Source organism: Pleurodeles waltl, chromosome 7 (assembly GCF_031143425.1).
Source record: "Pleurodeles waltl isolate 20211129_DDA chromosome 7, aPleWal1.hap1.20221129, whole genome shotgun sequence".
NCBI classification, from domain to species: domain Eukaryota; kingdom Metazoa; phylum Chordata; class Amphibia; order Caudata; family Salamandridae; genus Pleurodeles; species Pleurodeles waltl.
The window spans coordinates 78724444-78745851 of NC_090446.1; the positions used below are offsets into that span (position 1 = coordinate 78724444).

The window sequence follows — 21408 nt, forward strand, 5'->3', positions numbered from 1 at the left end:
AACAAAAAAAATTATTTGGGTGATAGTCAGGCATGTGACACAACACCAAGAGTACGGGTGATACACAAAGGCCAAAGTTACACAAATTTTAACTCTACCGTTGGCGACTACACCATATACGGTACTCCTAGCTAATGTTTCAGTTCCTTCTTCAGGAAAAAATGAAAACCTGGTTTTCTTTTAAGGAACGAAAGCCATATGCTACTTAGGAAACAGAACATCATTAACTAATGTAATATAGAAATTAGGCCACCTTGAGTCACAGATCTATAATTTCATCCTTAGGTCCAATCAAGGATACATAAATGTAGGGCTGCCTGTTCCTTTAAGGGAAGGGGCAGTAACGTGACTAACTGCAGGTGACACACTTTGATCCTGTAAATCTCTTTTTATTTTCCTTCAATACCATTATAGCCAAATAGACATTCACTGGTGAAGTGTTGTCTTTTATGTTCACAGCATGAAATATCATTATCTGTGGAATTTAGTAACCAGAACAAGTTCAACCAACTGTTGCGTAGCGATGGGCATCGTCATGACCATCCCCTCACAACACAGGGGAGCTTGTAATAGTATCAAAAGCAGCAACAAACATGCAAAAAACAAATACAAAAACTAATAAAAATGCACAAAACGTCAAGCCATCAGATATACTTGCTGTGTATCAAGCACAAAAAGCATAGACAAAACAATAGCATGTGTGAATAAGCGGTGACACACAACACCATGTCATGTACTTTATGCACTGTAAACCTGCAGCCCAAAACCCAATATTTGGGCCTGTTTAATTTGTCAGGTTTAAAATCCTTACCCTCCTTTTGACAGTATATCACCAGGCAATGGAAATCTGCTGTCAAATATAACTTTACTGTTTCTCTTCTAACATACAGGACCAGCAAGAACAATTCATGATAGGACCAAATACATGAAAATAAATTTCCATTACTTAACTGTTACCCTCTTGTCAGTTACTTCGCAACATCAAGCCACCTTAGTTTTACCTTTCTAAAAGTAAAAATTGTTACACTGACACTCCATATTAATTTGGCACCTACAATTTCCACTGTGAAAAATAAATCTTAATTGGCAAATCATTCTCATTAAGGCATGTAGCCTCCAAAATTTTAGAAAAGGGCTGCATCTTATTTTCTGTCTAAGACTTAATGCAACACTTCGTTTTCTGTCAAATAAAAGCAACTAGCAGGCATAATTTTATTTTTTTAGAGCGGAGACGCAAATGTATCAGTTCTGCAGAGCATTTAACATGATGTTGGGACTTTCGAAGAAACCCCTTTTTTTATATTTTCCCTTTGGAATTAAGTTCTTTAATTGTATTGATGTTCTTCTGGAGAAACCAGAAATCCCACTTTTAGAGGCCCGGTAGGGTCATTCTGCATTTCACAGAGACAAGGCCCTAATTTAAAAGGTCACAAGTGTCAACATGACAGCCTCCTCCATTGTTTATGGGAAAACTAAAGATAGCATCTCAGCAGCATGACTTGAGCCAGCCTCTGTAGCTCTCCTAGCTTCTGCCACTCTGAATCTGTCAAAGACAGTAGGCCTTTCTATTTTCCTTCTAACCTGCAATAATTCACTCTATTTAAAAAAAAAAAATGTTCCTTTTAGGCGCTAAAAAAATGTATCTCTATTTCCAGATTATTAAACTACATTTACTGTGAATAATTCACAAACCTTAATAACACACATACCAGTTGTTAGAATAAATGCTTGTTGCAATCCCATGCAATGGTACATATTTCATCAACCTCGAATAAATGAACGTCTCAGTAGGCCCAGCTGAAGTTAGAACCTTCAACCTTTTATAAAAACAAGCCTTTGTACTGGCACATTGACTCATTGAATCATAAGAAGGCACAACCTGCAAATATATATCAAACCTAAATGTATGCATTTACTGAAGCCTGAGACACTTTAAAAAGTACTCTGAATGAAAGAAAATGCAGTTTAAACAGTGCTTTTGCCCAAAATCGACTTTGATATTTTAGGCATTAAAAAATCAATATCCTACAATTTTCTTTCATAATATGCATTACCAGAATGTCTATTACACAATCCATGAGTCAGCCATTGAAAATATTAACTTATACTTTATAGAAATGAGCTTGTTTGCTCCTGCGCCAAGGGAAAATTGCACATACAAATGTCATTTTAGCGGTGCAACATAACTTAAATTAAATTTTAATGTTAGGAGGTCATAGTATAGGTATTAAGCTTTATAAATATTAAAAAACGATTTTGAAAGGCACTTATTTTTTTAATAATTTTTCCATAATTAATAATTTCCTTTTTTTAAAAAAAAAAAAAAAATAATATATTCTTTTTTTTTGGTGATAATTCCACATATAAAAGCAAGCTGCATCCCTTGCCTATTATTTGGGATACATTAACTCACAAGCCTAAGCGCATAAGCCTAACTTGAAATGCGTCACATTTTTGCGCCACTTTCATTTAAAAGGAAGGTTATGCAAAATTCCACCCATGTTTAACTGGGAAAGTGCTGGCTGAATTGAAAATAGATAATTTCGGTTTTTTTGGGGGGGGCCCTATTTATATCTATTGAATGTGTTTTCTAATTTATTAAGCATTTAACGGCAGTTTTGTATATGTGCACAATTGCTCATTCTATAAATTAAAGAGCAACATATAGCTATGTTAGCACATCACATGGTTCATTTCTGGATTTTTTCTAAGTTTCTACTTAATATTAATTAACCAACATTTTACTTAACAAACTGTAAACATCAAGAAGACCCACAAACACACATTGAGCTCATTTCAGATATAAACAGAAAACACTCAGTACACACAATACAGCGCGCTTTAGCCATTTTTCATAAATAGCGCCGTCGCAATTTACTTACAGAACCGTTTGCAGATCCTAGTTGTAAGTCATATTTACAAGAAAAAAAAAAAAAACTTTTCTCAATTATTTCCAAGAATAGCGGACCCATACTTTATTAAACGTGATGGGGCCCACTCCGTGCTTCACATATAGTTCATAGGTTGGAGTTCCAATCGGAGGAACCGGACATGAGTCCTCCAACCGGGAGTCCCTTTTACAACCAAGACAAAACAAATTTCCAAGTCTGCTAAGACCAGGCATCTTCGCTCACTAGTCTAGCTTCAAACTTCAAAGGATTATCGTTTACGATAGTCTCGTGAATGCACGAGTCCTTCGGCTTTGGTACTTGCAAGTTCCAAATCAAAGTGATCCCAAAGGGATACCAAACCAAATGTCCAATTAAGGACCAAACCAAGTGTCCAACTAAGGACCAAACCAAGTGTCCAACTAAGGACTGGGAGAAGCTCCACTTATACTTAACTGAAAATATCAATGACGTCACCAGAAGACTCGTCTTATCGTTTCGCTCTACCAAAAATCAAGGGTCCAACTCAGGGCGATAGCCAGGGCAGCAGTCCTTCATAGCCGTCGGGAAGCGGGGAACCTCGCAACAAAGACTTTCGGACCACGTCGACATGCAGGGGTCGATGAAGTGGCGGCCTTCCTCCAGAATTTTCACACGAAGCTCCCCACGGACCTCAGGCTTGGACCGGTACCGCTGGTATTGCCCCACGTTGGGCGCCAACTGAGGTACTGGGTTTTTCAGAACCGGTACTGATCCGGTAACCCAGCGGTGCCAGGGTACACCCAAAGACCTCGGGTACTTTCCTGATTCAGACTACAGAAACTCAGAGTCTTCTAGGTGAAGTCAAAGATCGAATTTATTGGCTGCAACCAATTGACAAGTGTCCTAGAAGTACAACAGCACGATTTGTATGTTCTCAGGAGACTGTGTTTCAATGCAAAGTCAGGTTTCCTTATATACAGTTTTTTAAGCTTCAGGCAAACATTCTTGACATTTTGGTTGGTCATTCACATGTTTTCACTACAAAGGAAAAAACAGTGTCATGATGAAACCTCATATTTCATGTCATCCAACCCATAATAAATTACCCGGCAAGGCCTAGTATTTTACATCAGATAAGTGTGGACCCCCAATAAAAACGGGCACCTCCCCCTCGTAAAGTAAGAAGAAGAAAAGAGCAGGTGCAGGTGTGAGCAAGATTAGGCAGGGTGTGTGAGCGATAATAAGGGTTTTATGGCATGGTGTGCCTTGATGCTATCTGATTCGGCCACTGGGAGAGGGACTGACCAAACAGGTTTGGCCTGAGGCAATGGTTCCAGCTTGCCCAGGTCAGAGAAAAGTCAATCAAGGTGTACGTGTCCTTGGAATCAAATCTGACTGTATTATAAGCCTATGTGAGGGCAACTTTTAAAATGGCTGCCGTGTATAAAATGGGAGCCACGAGTGCAGGACGAAAATGGCGATTTCGAGGTGAAAACGCTGCTGGAATTGAGCGAAAATGCTCATGCTTAGTGTACTAGTCATTATCGGTCTTTTGATACTAAAATCGTACTGCTGTGGCAAAGTAAATTACATGGGTCCAGAATTTTTAGAACCACAAGTGTGCAATTCTAAGCCATTTGCTCAATGCAATGCTACTGACGTCCAAGCGGTTTTGCATAAATCTAGCCCTAAATTCGTAGATTTTACACAAAGTTCTACAGTCCACATTGGGGCTATTAGATCAGGCACCCGAGGACACATTTGAGGAGAGTGAGGTCAGTGCTGCAGGCTTCATTCTGAGCTTCCTGTCTCAAAGCTTAATGTAGAGTCTCTCACGAGTTGTTTACACCTCATGGAACTTAGGCCCAGGTTTAAGAGGGCCTAGCGCTTCTTGCGCCACATTAGCGTCAATTTTATCGACCCTAATGTGGCTCAATGAGGCCGAATTCACCACGCCATATTTACAAAATGGCACAATGCATGCATTGCGCCACTTGGTAACCCCTTGTGCCACATTATGCCTGCGCCAGACATAATGTTTGCAGGTGGCATTCCCCCATTAGAGGGACCACAAAAATGACGCAGTGGAATCTGAGATTCACTGCGTCATTTTTGCTGGTTATTTTAACGCCTGCACAGAGCAGGTGTTAAAAGGGGGGCACACCATTGTTTACAATGGGCCCCTATGTACTGTGCAAGATTAGCACCAAATGTTGGCGCTAATCCTGCACAGTAAATCGATATTAAATACGGTGCACACATGGTGGCAGTAGGGGGGCGCTAAGGGGCATAAGAAAAGTGGGTGCATTGGATGCAACGCCACTTTTCTTAAATCAGGCCCTTAGTGTGCCCTGTTCTTGAGCATCATCCGGGGTTTATTGTTCAGTGCTAGATGCCAACTCTTGGCTATTATGCATGGGTTTGAAGGCCACATCTGGAGCTCTGTGTCCAGTAGTGGAAATGCCATCTGCAGCATCCTGGTTCTAGAGTCCGCTTTTTGAGTTATGATTTCAGTTCTAGAGTCATCTGGGTGTGCATACATAGTTCTAGAGTTCACAAACCAGGGTGTGCGAGCTCCTCTGATTTGTTTTACGTAGTCAGTCAAAATTTCAGAAAAATTACGCAAAATTAACAGCAATCACGCAAAATGCAAAACTGGCATTTGTCGCTGAAATGGAAACTCGGGTCCAGTTTGGCCGTGTGAAAAGTTTGAGCACCTAAAAAACAGAGGAAAAATACAAAAGCGCGACGAATAACAGCCCTTGGCATTCTTTTGTTATCATTGTTTGTGTGCGTTTGCATACATTTGTAATTCGAGTGGCGTTCTTGAATAACTTTTTACCGGAAATGGCACATAACAAAAGTAATGTGTCCGGTTCTGGAGGGGCGAGGCGGAAAGGTGTGTACTGTAAAAAAAAAAAAAAAAAAAAACTAAGATTCAAGCTTAAAAAATACGCGTATGTGCTGGAGGCAAAGGGCAGGCCAGAAAAGCAGGCCTGGCAAGAGCATTGGATAAATGCGGTAAATCTGGAGACCATGCAGTCAAGAGCATATCAGAGGCGCAGGATCAGGGTCAGGTCTGTGGCCTGGGCTACGACAGAAGGCGGCCATGTTACTGCACGCGAGCAGAGGGCACGTGACGTCAGTAGAGTAGCACAAATTCCACACAGAAACTCCACGTGCCCACACATCGAAGACTACTTCAGGGACCACTAGGCACGATAATCACTTATCATCCCCTGTGAGGCCTAAGCGAGTGCAGGGCTTAATTTGAGCAGGTGTTTCCCGTGGGGAGCAGCATCACTTATTTTTTATGTCCAGCACTTATTTTTCTGCATTACTGCAAACAAAAGAGAAACGAGAAAGACGGAGGAAGAGAAAAACGAAAAGCGTTACAATAGGAGAAAACATAAAAATGCAAGAGTAAGCTGAAGGGGCAGGGAGTGTCTGTACATGGATTAAAGAGCCCCCCCAATGCTTTAGGATTACGGTGCTTCAATATTGTCAGTGTTGCACGTTTAAATGTAGCACCTGCGTGTTTCAAAGGACACCTCTGGGCACCGGTACGTTTTTATTTACAAATTAAGCACTAAGCGAGTGACAAATTAAACCTTGATTTCCCTCGATGTGTACATGGCGGGTAACCTCGTGGCCCCGCGCAGTCATGTCACCAGGAACAGCAGCTGACTGAGTGCAGCAAGGAGCAGAGGATTCTGGGAAACTAACACAATGCGCCATATAACGCCGCGTCATGAATAACGCAACATATACTGCTGTGGGCCGAGGCAACCAATTTGAAGAAGCGGAGCCGGAGGGGGGTGAATTCATGTATTGGAGTGTTGGAAAAGGTTCTGAATAAACTAACAAATTGAATGCATATTGAAATCAATGAAAAACAAATAAAACTGCACCATTACATCCCAAATGCAGTTCTGTGCATCAATTATTCCATGTTGGGAAGCAATGCGTGTACTTCTGACACATTGCATTGTGGCTGCTGCTGCAAATAATTGTATATACACTCCTTAGGGATATTTTTCATGAAATACCCGCTCCTGTTTTCTGCCCACCGGCGCCGGTTCAGGGCGTCGTTCAATGTGTTTCGGTAGGAGGTACATGTGCCTTTGTTATGTGTTTCGGTAAGAGGTGCAGGTGCCTTTGTTTGGATCCCCGGCTGGGGACGTGAATGGGCGGGGGTCAGCCATCCTGGCAGCTGCAGGGCCTGAGAGATTCTCGGGTGATGAGGAGGTGAGAAGCGCTCTCTGATGACGCCCCCGGAGCGGGGGCTGAATGGTTCATTACTGTGTTGTTGCAGGGCCCCCAGGAGAGGCGAGGAGTGGCCTTAGCTCCCCCGACAGCGTAACCGCCTGAAAGTTGTTTTAGAAGTGAGGCTTTAAAATAAAATTATAGAATGGACTTGGAAAGCCCACCCTACTCTGGCACTTGGACAAACATCCCCATCTGGGTGAACCGTAGGTTCAGCATTTCAAAGACGTATAACCGTGTCTCTTAGAGGTGGGGAAGGGTCTCCCCTTTAAGGGGGGCTCGTGTTCCCTAATGCTGCATCTATCCCCAGTATTCACGGTTTTGGCGTCGCTGACTATAATGACGATAAATACATTTATTAGACGATCGGGCCGTATGGACTATGAAACAGAATAAACAATATTGTAAATTCACTTTTCATCAACGAGAGGACCCTTTGACTTTCACCTGCGCATGTTGCGGCTAGTCTCTTTGGGAATCCTTTGTCGTGATGTCAGATTGTGCTTCTGTGGTCAGTAGGGGGACCTCTTGCTGTTCATGGTACCACATGAGTCGAACACTGCAGATGTGTGTTTTTGAGTTTTCTCTCTAGCTGCCGGTGTTTGCTTCTATGATCAGTGATGGGCACCTCTCTAGTTGTCAGTGTGTGGGTTCTATGGCCACTGGCAGGCACCTCTCTAGCTGTCAGTGTGTGGTTTCTATGGTCTGTGAAGGGCACCTCTCTAGCTGTCAGTGTGTGTTTCTATGGTCAGTGACACGCACCTCTCTCTAGCTGTCAGTGTGTGGTTTCTATGGTCAGTTATGGGCACCTCTCTATCTGTCAGTGTGTGGTTTCTATGGTCATTGATGGACACCTCTCTAGCTGTCAGTGTGTGGTTTCTATGGTCAGTTATGGGCACCTCTCTAGCTGTCAGTGTGTGGTTTCTATGGTCATTGATGGACACCTCTCTAGCTGTCAGTGTGTGGTTTCTATGGTCAGTCATGGACACCTCTCCAGCTGTCAGTGTGTGGTTTCTATGGTCAGCGAGAGACGCCTCTCCTGCTGCCAGTGTGTGTTTCTATGGTCACTGACAGGCACTTCTCTTACTGCCAGTGTGTGTTTCTATGGTCACTGACATTCACCTCTACTGCTCCCAGTGTGTGGTTTCAATGGTCAGTGATTGGCACCTCTCTAGATGTCAGTGTGTGGTTTCAATGGTCAGTGATGGGCACCTCTCTACTGTCAGTGTGTGGTTTCTATGGTCAGTGATGGGCACCTCTCTACAGTCAGTGTGTGGTTTCTATGGTCAGTGATGGGCACCTCTCTAGCTGTCAGTGTGTGGTTTCTATGGTCAGTGATGGGCACCTCTCTACAGTCAGTGTGTGGTTTCTATGGTCAATGATGGGCACCTCTCTGCTGTCAGTGTGTGGTTTCTATGGTGAGTCATGGGCACCTCACTCTAGCTGTCAGTGTGTGTTTCTATGGTCACTGACAGGCACCTCTACTGCTCCCAGTGTGTGGTTTCTATGGTCAGTGATGGGCACCTCTCCAGATGTCTGTGTGTGGTTTCTATGGTCAGCGAGAGACGCCTCTCCTGCTGCCAGTGTGTGTTTCTATGATCACTGACAGGCACTTCTCTTACTGCCAGTGTGTGATTCTATGGTCACTGACATTCACCTCTACTGCTCCCAGTGTGTGGTTTCAATGGTCAGTGATTGGCACCTCTCTAGATGTCAGTGTGTGGTTTCCATGGTCAGTGATGGGCACCTCTCTACTGTCAGAGTGTGGTTTCTATGGTCAGTGATGGGCACCTCTCTAGCTGTCAGTGTGTGGTTTCTATGATCAGTGATGGGCACCTCTCTACTGTCAGTCTGTGGTTTCTATGATCAGTGATAGGCACCTCTCTACTGTCAGTGTGTGGTTTCTATGATCAGTGATAGGCACCTCTCTACAGTCAGTGTGTGGTTTCTTTGGTCAGTGATGGGCGCCTCTCTAGCTGTCAGTGTGTGGTTTCTATGATCAGTGATGGGCACCTCTCTACAGTCAGTGTGTGGTTTCCATGGTCAGTGATGGGCACCTCTCTACTGTCATTGTGTGGTTTCTATGATCAGGGATAGGCACCTCTCTACTGTCAGTGTGTGGTTTCTATGATGAGTGATAGGCACCACTCTACTGTCAGTGTGTGGTTTCCATGGTCAGTGATGGACACCTCTCTACAGTCAGTGTGTGGTTTCTATGGTCAGTGATGGGCACATCTCTACTGTCAGTGTGTGGTTTCTATGATCAGTGATAGGCACCTCTCTACTGTCAGTGTGTGGTTTCTATGGTCAGTGATGGGCACCTCTCTACAGTCAGTGTGTGGTTTCTATGGTCAGTGATGGGCACATCTCTACTGTCAGTGTGTGGTTTCTATGATCAGTGATAGGCACCTCTCTACAGTCAGTGTGTGGTTTCTTTGGTCAGTGATGGGCGCCTCTCTAGCTGTCAGTGTGTGGTTTCTATGATCAGTGATGGGCACCTCTCTACAGTCAGTGTGTGGTTTCCATGGTCACTGATGGGCACCTCTCTACTGTCATTGTGTGGTTTCTATGATCAGGGATAGGCACCTCTCTACTGTCAGTGTGTGGTTTCTATGACGAGTGATAGGCACCACTCTACTGTCAGTGAGTGGTTTCCATGGTCAGTGATGGACACCTCTCTACAGTCAGTGTGTGGTTTCTATGGTCAGTGATGGGCACCTCTCTACTGTCAGTGTGTGGTTTCTATGATCAGTGATAGGCACCTCTCTACTGTCAGTGTGTGGTTTCTATGGTCAGTGATGGGCACCTCTCTTCAGTCAGTGCGTGGTTTCTATGGTCAGTGATGGGCACCTATCTAGCTGTCAGTGTGTGGTTTCTATGGTCAGTGATGGGCACCTCTCTAGCTGTCAGTGTGTGGTTTCTATGATCAGTGATGGGCACCTCTCTACAGTCAGTGTGTGGTTTCCATGGTCAGTGATGGGCACCTCTCTACTGTCATTGTGTGGTTTCTATGATCAGGGATAGGCACCTCTCTAGCTGTCAGTGTGTGGTTTCTATGGTTAGTGATGGGCACCTCTCTACTGTCAGTGTGTGGTTTCTATGGTGAGTCATGGGCACCTCACTCTAGCTGTCAGTGTGTGTTTCTATGGTCACTGACAGGCACCTCTACTGCTCCCAGTGTGTGGTTTCTATGGTCAGTGATGGGCACCTCTCCAGATGTCTGTGTGTGGTTTCTATGGTCAGCGAGAGACGCCTCTCCTGCTGCCAGTGTGTGTTTCTATGATCACTGACAGGCACTTCTCTTACTGCCAGTGTGTGATTCTATGGTCACTGACATTCACCTCTACTGCTCCCAGTGTGTGGTTTCAATGGTCAGTGATTGGCACCTCTCTAGATGTCAGTGTGTGGTTTCCATGGTCAGTGATGGGCACCTCTCTACTGTCAGAGTGTGGTTTCTATGGTCAGTGATGGGCACCTCTCTAGCTGTCAGTGTGTGGTTTCTATGATCAGTGATGGGCACCTCTCTACTGTCAGTCTGTGGTTTCTATGATCAGTGATAGGCACCTCTCTACTGTCAGTGTGTGGTTTCTATGATCAGTGATAGGCACCTCTCTACAGTCAGTGTGTGGTTTCTTTGGTCAGTGATGGGCGCCTCTCTAGCTGTCAGTGTGTGGTTTCTATGATCAGTGATGGGCACCTCTCTACAGTCAGTGTGTGGTTTCCATGGTCAGTGATGGGCACCTCTCTACTGTCATTGTGTGGTTTCTATGATCAGGGATAGGCACCTCTCTACTGTCAGTGTGTGGTTTCTATGATGAGTGATAGGCACCACTCTACTGTCAGTGTGTGGTTTCCATGGTCAGTGATGGACACCTCTCTACAGTCAGTGTGTGGTTTCTATGGTCAGTGATGGGCACATCTCTACTGTCAGTGTGTGGTTTCTATGATCAGTGATAGGCACCTCTCTACTGTCAGTGTGTGGTTTCTATGGTCAGTGATGGGCACCTCTCTACTGTCAGTGTGTGGTTTCTATGATGAGTGATAGGCACCACTCTACTGTCAGTGTGTGGTTTCAATGGTCAGTGATAGACACCTCTCTACAGTCAGTGTGTGGTTTCTATGGTCAGTGATGGGCACATCTCTACTGTCAGAGTGTAGTTTCTATGATCAGTGATAAGCACCGCTCTACTGTCAGTGTGTGGTTTCTATGGTCAGTGACGGACACCTCTCTACAGTCAGTATGTGGTTTCTATGGTCAGTGATGGGCACCTCTCTACAGTCAGTGTGTGGTTTCTATGATCAGTGATGGGCACCTCTCTACAGTCAGCGTGTGGTTTCTATGGTCAGTGATGGGCACCTCTCTACAGTCAGTGTGTGGTTTCTATGATCAGGGATAGGCACCTCTCTACTGTCAGAGTGTGGTTTCTATGGTCAGTGACGGACACCTCTCTACAGTCAGTATGTGGTTTCTATGGTCAGTGATGGGCACCTCTCTACAGTCAGTGTGTGGTTTCTATGATCAGTGATGGGCACCTCTCTACAGTCAGCGTGTGGTTTCTATGGTCAGTGATGGGCACCTCTCTACTGTCATTGTGTGGTTTCTATGATCAGGGATAGGCACCTCTCTACTGTCAGTGTGTGGTTTCTATGATGAGTGATAGGCACCACTCTACTGTCAGTGTGTGGTTTCCATGGTTAGTGATAGACACCTCTCTACAGTCAGTGTGTGGTTTCTATGGTCAGTGATGGGCACATCTCTACTGTCAGTGTGTAGTTTCTATGATCATTGATAAGCACCTCTACTGTCAGTGTGTGGTTTCTATGGTCAGTGACGGACACCTCTCTACAGTCAGTATGTGGTTTCTATGGTCAGTGATGGGCACCTCTCTACAGTCAGTGTGTGGTTTCTATGATCAGTGATGGGCACCTCTCTACAGTCAGCGTGTGGTTTCTATGGTCAGTGATGGGCACCTCTCTACAGTCAGTGTGTTGTTTCTATGATCAGGTATAGGCACCTCTCTACTGTCAGAGTGTGGCTTCTATGGTGAGTCATGGGCACCTCGCTCTAGTTGTCAGTGTGTGGTTTCCATGATCAGTGTCCCTTGGTGTCAGTTTATGTCTCTATGCCCTGTAGGCGATGCCACTCTTGGAGTGGGTGCATGTTTCTATGGGCACTAAGCGGTGTGTCTCCTAATGTTTTTACTGTTTCTATGGTCACAGTGTTGTGGTGATCAGAAGAAACTGGGGCTGTTTGTGTCTGTGGAGGGCTGTGGGCTGTGAAGGTTTTAAGTATGTGATGAGACAGCAGAGAAATGCTGGGTCTCTGGTGGAATATTGCCACTTGGCAAGAAGTTGGGAAAGGGGAGAGATGAGATGGCAGTGTCTAGATGCTGGATCGCCGGATGATGTGCAGAAATGTTGGAGATGATGAAGGAGGGGGCACATGGGAGCAGGGAGAGAAGCTGTGGCTGTAGGGAAAAAATGTGACCACCATGCTGTGTGGAGATGAAACGGATGTGGCTGTGGTGAAAAGCTGCGTGTCATCGAAATATGTGGCTATTGAGAGATGAAGGGCCGTGGCCTTAGGATGGGTCTGCGCAGGGAGGGAGAAAGATACTGCAGCTGTTGAGGGATGTTGGTACACGAGGGCAGGGGAGGATGTGGACAGATGCTGAGCCTGTGTTGTGGTGAAATCCTGTAATTATTGCTTGACAAGGACCCTTCTCAATACCCTGGAGCCCAGATGAATTGGCTCGCATCGATGGCTTTAAAAAATACTATTGTGTGCGTTTGAACAACCGAGTGCTACCTTGCGTTAGATGTGCACTGGAGTTGTCAATCCTCCAATGCAAAAGCCACATAATGTGTACTTTAGCGGCAATTACACATTGCATGCACACCAATACCGCACGACATACCGTAAGGCCCTTGTTTGCGCCTATTTTCCCGTTGCGCTAGGATTGTGCAGTCAGGTCACGCTATTTAAGAGACGTAAGTTTGCTTGAAAACCTTAGGGTGCCTGAACGGTTCCTTCCCCATCACCCCTCTGTTGCACAGATTACGGGAGGGATGGTGATCCGTGGCTCACATTGGTTTTGTCGCTGCGCTGGAGTGTGCAGATGTGGGTTGGCGAAGCTGTGGATGGGTGCAGAGCTTGTGGCTGAAAGGACAGTGAGGTGTGATTAAGGGATTTATCAGGAGATGCTGTGGAGCGATGCAGAGCTTGTAACAAGATGCTGAGACTGTAAAGACCATTAGAGGTGTGCTGGGGGTGCTGAGGGCTAGAAGGAGCAGTGGGGAGATGCCAGGCCCCAGGGTTGGACTAGGGCAGAAAATAGGCCAGGCACAAATAAAGGTGCCCCCCTATTAGTGAATTAGAAAGGGAAAAAAGTGTGTCATGTACGCGTATTAGAGCAGTTTTGAACTGGTAAAGGCTGGTGACGCTGTGTACGTGTTTGGCAATGTATGGAAAATGTTTTAAGATCAGGGGACTCAACAGTAAAAACAACGGCCCAGCAGACTATAAAACAGGTCCACAAACAGCCAAAAAATAGTACACACTGACCTGTTAGGCCAATCCTTCGGGCACTGAGTGCCCTATAGGCCAGTCCGACCCTGCTGGGCCCCTGGAGAGTCCTCACTGATCACGTAAAATGATTCTCCACGTCGAATAAATTATACGTTTTTATTCGGTGGTAATGATAAAACTGACCTTTTGACCCCTCCCCTCTTCTTACCTGGCTGCCCCCTTGCGTCCTCCCCCCCACCCCCCGCAGTGGGATCAGTCCACGCTATAAGAGCGGCCCGCCCTCAGGTGGGGTCAGACCTCCAGCAGCAGCGGTCAGCAGACACCCCACCCCCTCATCCCAGAACCCACCCGGAAGCCCTAGCTCATGCCGGCCCCCGAAATGAACACTCACCTGACGGTGGACGGATACCAGCCCTACCCGCTGAGGGCCAGCACCCCGCTCAGCAGCTGGGCCGAGGGGCCGCCCTACCCGCCGGGCCCCGAGAAGGGCGACTCGGCCCTAGAAGGTGAGAGGCGAACTTGGTGCTTTACACATTAGCGATGTGTTGACGTCTATCTATATAGCGCAAGGATCCCTTAACGCATATGTTTTTTCACTCGTACCGAAGCGCGTACGTATACTTTTACTATAGTAAATTAAACCCTACATACATTAGTTAACTGGTTCATGTTTTTACCTGTTGATTTAATTTACTATCAAAAGCGCCAGATGGTGCATCGAGGCACTAAATCATCAAGCTACATTTAAGGGCCTAGTTCTCGGGTCTGTGGAAAAAACGAGAATCGTTATCTTTAGGGACACTCCGGAAGGTGGGGGGGGGGGGGGTTCATTAGTGTAGGTTAGTGATTTTCTCTTAAAACAAACGTCACCTCTTCCAGGGAAGTGACGTAAGTGTACTGTACAGTATCTACCTCACGCGGAGTTGCTCATAGGAGTGCAGAGGAGAAGGTCCAGTTAAATCCAGGCACACTGCAGCCACAAATAGCAGCCCACTAAGGGGCACCGGCTAGTTACAGCGCCACAAATAGGGCAAAGAGCGCTTATAGATAGTGTTATTGTTAAAGAACATTTGTTAGCAGAGCATGAAATGTAATTAACTGCCATCGAAAAATACTGCTGGACAGACAGCAGTGGAAGATGGGTGTGTTTACCTGTACCTCACATCATAACCTTCAAGTCACGAGCTCGGTTTTTCACAGCACAGGCCCTGCTGCTTTTCACCTTACCTGAGTTTCCTTAGTAGCAGGAACACTTCGTCAGATTCTCAACTTTGTCTACTGTAATGGCTCAAAAAAACCTTAGTTGGTCGTTTTAATAGTTTCACTGCTGCGCGCGCCCATTCGCGACCAATGAGCGTTTGCACTGTGCCATGCTAGCTGGGCCTAGTAACGATCCATATCTATAGCGCTTCGAATCGTCAGAGCTGAGCTAGCAAGCGCTGTAGGAAAAGTTCGTAAATGAAAAAAGTGACCGGATGTCGTAGTACTTTAGTGAAAAAGTGAAACAGGAGAATTGTAAGAAGTCGCACCGCTGCTTAAAGGGCGCACCCCAGTTCCTGACCTCCCTCCTATTCTAGAGTACTTTCTATTTCCCACGTGTTGCTTAGAACTGGGGAGAACCTATTTCTTCCCCTTTCACTCTTCTATGATCCGTACGCCTACATCCCTAGTTGCCTTCTGCAAATACAAACGACGACGGGTGAAGTTCCTAATATGGCCAGAAGAGAGCAGCAAAGGCTAAATACTCAACGCTTGCCCGTGCTTGACAGAGGCAGGTAAAGTAAACTGTTAATTCAACTGGTGCAGCTTTTGAAGTGTGCGCGAAATGTCTATGGTGGTCAAAGATAGTTGTATAGTAGTTATAAAATAACTAACTTTTTATATAGTGCTTTGTGCCGCATGTCTGCCATTTCTGGCAACTGTAAATACCAGGCGCCTCTGTGATTTCTGGGAGCTGTAAATAACCGGCGCTTCTATGATTCAGATTAATGAAAACAGAAGGTTCTATGATTCAGATTAATGGTACTCAATAGCGCCTCCACTTTTCACCAGAGAATTGGAAATGTAAAACTATAAATTAATGTAATAAACAGGCCTTTACACGTTCAAAAGTCTGACCTGGTTTCTCCATTTTGCCCTAGTTCAGCCCTACGCCTCCTCGGTGCCGGAGACCCCCCTGTACTCTCCTCCGGACTCCGCCACGAGCCCCGAGGTGGAGGCCCCTGCCCAGTGGGCTTTGGATGAGGCGAAGAGCCCCAAGAAGAAAGCGAAGACGCGGACGTGCTTCACGCAGGAGCAGCTGGCCGCCCTGAATCATCGCTTCCTGGCCCAGCAGTACCTGAGCCCGCTGCAGACCCGGGAGATGGCGGCCTCGCTCGGCCTCACCTGCAAACAGGTACATGAGGTGTTCGGCCTAACAAAGGCCCCGGAGGGTTGGGGGAGCACAGTACCCGGGCCTGAGAGCTCCTGAGTGAGCATTTAAAATATGATGTCTCTTCAAAATAAAACCAAGATTATTTACCATTCAAAAGCTTGGAGAATGATAAGTCACTGGATAGGTTATTGGCATTGGCAATGAAGAAAAAGGGCGACTGGTAAAAACAAAATATTTGTCTAAGATCAAACTGTTTGTTTCGTTAAGCGGGGAAGCCATGTTTTCTGGTTTCACTTTGTGTGAATCGCCCACTAAAGTAGTGTCTAGTTGTTGTTTTTTTTTTACCTCATGTGAATGATTTGTCTTTAGGTGGCGGGCCGATGCCTCATGACAGCTGTGCCCGCTTTGAGCTGGGGGTTCCAAGAGGACCCAACCAGAGCCCATAGTCTGACGCAATAGGCAGCCTACACAGTGCACCAAACGACACAATCCTTCTAGAGGTTGCAAGTGAAAACACAGACCTCAAACTTTTGCAAGAAATCGAAATAATGTTAAAGGCAAAATCCGGACCTTCCAAAAATATCTCCCTGCAAATTCTTCTCACACCAAATAAACTTACCTGGCAGATAGTTTGGTGGGACTTGAGTATTTTTTTCAAATGTCCTCTTTAGATCTGGCACTTCAAAAGGTCAGTTCTTGGTGGGAGAATTAGGCTCACGTGTATAGTAAGGCCACAATGGGTAATCAGTGTCATCCTTTTTGCTGCACTCAACAGGTGAAGACATGGTTCCAGAACCGAAGGATGAAGTTTAAAAGATGCCAGAAGGACACCGTGTGGATGGACAAGACCCACTGGCTGTCACAGGTAAGGTCACCCAACGTTAATGCATCACATGACCCGGCACAGATCCAGATGGCATTTCTATCCGCAATGAAATGGCTATCGCCAAAAGTTTAATCATGAGCTGAAATTCTCCATGTACCATTGGCAGCTCAACTGATGGTTTGAAAATCAATTTCTCCTTCCATTCAGTTTGAATAGACACCCAATCATCTCATGATCCCTGAAGTCAAACGAACAATTCTGCCAGTGAGATCTCAAATCCGTAGCCCAGAACAATAAAACAGCTGAATGCATTCAGCTTCATTCTACCTACACCCTTCTGTCTTTCTATCTGCCTATCATTCCAACTAAGATTGTGACTAGACATCCATCCGTCAACTGTCCTTTGATTAATTACCAGCTCAATGAGCAGCTCAACCTCAGCACGCCCAATGATTCAAGGTCTGGATCACACAGACAGGAGTCTACCAATCTGAAGCCCACCCAACAGCTCTGACCACCTGGGTCTTTGGCTCAAAATGCAAATAATTCAACACATCCATCAATTAATTAACCCATCGATCGATTGATTACAATGCACAACCATCAAACTCCAAAAGTAGTTCTATCCACCTGTAAGATTATCAATCCAAATTCCAACAGGTAGCTCCCCCTCTATTAATCACTATGTTCGACAATTCAATACAGGAGGTAGGTCACCTCCTCACAGATCCCTCAGTAAAATAGGTAACCGATCAATCCCTTGGCCCACAGTTTCCCAATATAGTTAGTGGCTCACTGCTCTATAAACACCCATGGGTATAAATCCTCGATGTGAATCTTGATTGATTACATACATGCCCCCACTTACACTGTCACCCATATTAGTTCACCCATTCACTAGAAATATCAATTTGCCCCTCGATCAATTCTTATGATATTGATCTTGAAGAATACAATTAGAAACTCGCCCCAGAATCACTAGAAATTCGTCAGTACTCCGTAGTAGTCCCAGCTTATCCCTGACAGAAGCCACGAGCTCCCGCGTACCTTAAACCACTCGCTCACCATCAGTCTCCTCTGATCTCCCCCATCTTTGTCAATCCTCGCAAATCAATTACTATCTCACTCCCACCATGAATTGTTTTCAGAAAATATCAATCCTGGTAAACCATTTAACCTAAACTGATTGATAGAAATGTTCAAGATGAATGACATTTACCAACTGGTAGAAATCAACGTTTGAAATGTCTTTTTTTAATAAACTGTCTTAATCAAAGATGTAAATGCCATTGATTTTAATAATCTCTATAAAAAAGTTGCAAACATCCTTTCCTCCTCCCTCAAACCTACCTAGGCCTCTCACAAGGGGGCTTTTTTCATTCCTGTTGCAAGGGTTGCACCATTTCTTCTATCCCTCCCACATTCCACCTCCCTCTTAGTACTCCTCCATCCTCTCTTCTCTACCTGGGGGGGGCTTCAGCCTCCTTCATCACCGGTCTCCCACTCTCGCCTGTTCACCTCCCTTTGCACTGCGTCTTCCCTTTTGAAAACCCCTTTCCCCCTTCTACTTGCTTTCCCATTTTTAGCAGAACAATATATTCAACCGCTGGGAATTGCCATGGGTTCCACATTTATTAAAACATTTTTTAATACTTTTAATAAACGAATGCTCGTTATTATAAATGTATTTGGGCTTGCGAATTCCATTTTAAATTTAAATTCTTCGTTTTTTCTGTAATGTTTTTATTATTTTATTTTTCTCTGAGTTTACATTTTACCTTCTAATACTCCCAATACAATTAGCAGTTCTCTAGTGTATCAGTCTCCGATAAAAGCCATAAGTCACCCCCTGTCATTTGGGTTCACAATACGAGGGATAATTCACACCTTTGTCAATCCCAAGGATCATTGAGTCACAGTGATGCACAGTTGAGGTGGTAGCCTCTTCCTCACAGGTCTGTTTCACTGGTACCCAAAACAGCCCAACTCCAAAGATGAGAGAGTGAGTGTTGCACGTCTAGCGCCACCAGAATTACTTGATTTTGCAGCTAGAGCCTTTTCTGCATAATTACACATTTTCTGCATTAATCTCACACTCCATTACCTGCTGCATAATCTGCAGGGGGGGGTAAGTGCTTTTAGCTCAAACGGATCAGAAGTTACTAAGGCCCATATTTATACTTTTTTTGCACCGCATGTGCGTCTTTTTTAGGCAAATGTGGTGTAAACTTACAAAATACAGGCCCCGATTTATACTTTTTTACGGAAACCTGCTTTAGCGCAGGTTTGCCTCAAAAAGTATACCGTTGGCTAGTGCCATTGCTGGACGCCAGCCGGGCTTCATATTTAAGCTATGACGCTAGTTGGCAGTAAGGCCCAGTTAGCGTCCAAATATATCATAGAACATGATGCATGGCGCAGTGTATAAATATGACCCACAATTCTATTTTGTAAGTTTGTGCCGCTTTCATGTTAAAAAAATGATGCAAATTCGGTGCAAAAAGGTATAAATATGGCTCTAAGAGCGCCATGACACATGTTGACGCGCAGTGGAAGGTCATTCCCAAAGGTTGAATGGTGACCTTTCAGTTTCTTATTCTTGTATTTGGGTATTTAACTGATACTAATGGGTGAAACCCTTACTCAGACAGTGACAGTGTTCTGTAAATATTATAACATGACATGACACTGGTCAAAGCTAAAGGGGGGGAGGGGGGGTGTTAAGGAGCAGCAGGCTAACCTAGGGATGTGTTGGCCTTGCTACTAACCCTGAAAACTCTGGGGTGTTTCTTTTCTGCTGTCTGCCTGTAGTTCATGGCTTTTCTCTTATTTCAGGGTGGATCCTGGCCAGGCGGCGGAACCGATATCCCACAACTCCTCCCCCAAGGCTATCCAGCGCATCAGCCCAGCGGAACTGTTCAGCGAGTTGCCAGCCATCCCTATCAAAACTATGCCGGTGTGCCGTACCCGCACCAGATGCTACCAGAAGACAGGGCTGCCAGGCAGCAGGGAGAGAGCCTACAGCAGAGTCAGGTTTATCAGCCGGCCATGGACATGTACCAGAATTACTCGGCAATGGAGTACCCCAGCACCTGGAAAGGCGATGGGTACAATTACGCATCCGCTCCGCACTACCCCTTTGGCAACCCATACAACTACTGCCAACAGAAGCAGCTACCCTACAACCACCAACTGAGAAGACCCAACATCAAATCTTAGAGGATCTGGGATCCACATTGACACCAAAAACACCCAACAAGAAGAAGCTTTGAGAAAGGATTGAAAGACTGGATTCTTTTGCTACTTGAAGTGCTTTCCAGTAAGTGAAGGATCTCATTGCACCAGAATGCATGGCATATGAACAGTTGGGGTCAGTGGTCCAGTAACAAATATATAGATGATGATGATGACACCACCTAGCCGACAGTCGACTAGTAGCCTGAAGCTGAAAAGACGAGGTTAAGAAGAAGTACGCATCCGATGGACTACATAGGATATGGCATCTATTTGTGACCATTTTGAAGAAAATATGGGCCAGAAAATAGAAAGGCCATATTTAAAGAGCCTTGGAAAAAGATTGTAAGCCTTAGTATTGGGCTTCTACAGAGGGCAGGCGGTGCAGTCTTTTTTATTAGGGATGTTTCAGGGAGGGACACTGGTGGCTATTTTTAACTGAGGCAGTACCAAGAGCCATCCAACCACATTACTCAATGCCTACACCTGGCATCCATTGTTTTTCTCTGTTATTTTTCTGGCAGGAATGGTGGCTGCTTTTTAAAGGAAGCCTTCCAATAAAGTGTAGAAAAACTAATTATAACAAGTCAGATGGACATTTTGAAGGAGCCTTTGGGAAGCAACAGGCACCCACTGAATGAAGCCAGGAGCTGGCAGGTGGCATGGTTACTTTGGAGAGAAACCTTCGGGCAGGGGTAGTAGCAGCCATTATGAAGGCAGTTCTGCAACAAGCCAATATGGTAGGGTGAGTTTGGGTCAATGTTTCAAAGATTGGGTCATACTGACAGTACCTAGTGGGTGTTCTGAGGTGCAGTAATATTTGCAAGTATTGGTGGAAGGGTAGAGGGCAGACACGTAGACATTGTGATTTATTGATGTAGAATGATGTCTAAAAATGTAATATTTGTAATATAAACTTAAAAAAATCCTTAAAAAATATAAAATATTTTAAAAAATGCGTCTGAATCCTTACTTGAGATGTGAGTATTTGAAACACTAGCACTCTTTGAGTGCCCCCATCAGTATAGCAATTCCTGGCATGTTATTTAAGTCGTGGTATCAACACTGGAACACACTCAGTGTCACAGTCGAGGTGTTTCACATTCATGCGCGCTCACCTTCAATTTATCCACACTGACTCACTCGCTGTTGTCTGCGGCATATTAATAGGAAAACGGGTAAGGAAAGCAGGCTCCCTGGCAGCTGTTTGGGATTTAAAATGCAGCATTAATCGGACTTCAGTGAGCTTCTTGGGCCTCTAGATCCGGTGCAACTGCACCTTCTGCACCCTCGACTGCTGTTCCCATGA

The 21408-nt window shown here is 45.1% G+C and overlaps 1 protein-coding gene across 1 annotated transcript; it reads left to right on the top strand.

Annotated features, from left to right (window-relative positions):
• Positions 1-13993: 13993 nt before the first annotated feature.
• Positions 13994-20749, top strand: LOC138303680 (homeobox protein NANOG-like). Its single transcript, XM_069243006.1, has 4 exons — positions 13994-14171; positions 15807-16060; positions 16815-16904; positions 19701-20749. The coding sequence occupies exons 1-4, from the start codon at positions 14030-14032 to the stop codon at positions 20082-20084; spliced, it is 870 nt and encodes a 289-aa protein (XP_069099107.1). The 5' UTR covers positions 13994-14029; the 3' UTR covers positions 20085-20749.
• Positions 20750-21408: the final 659 nt, after the last annotated feature.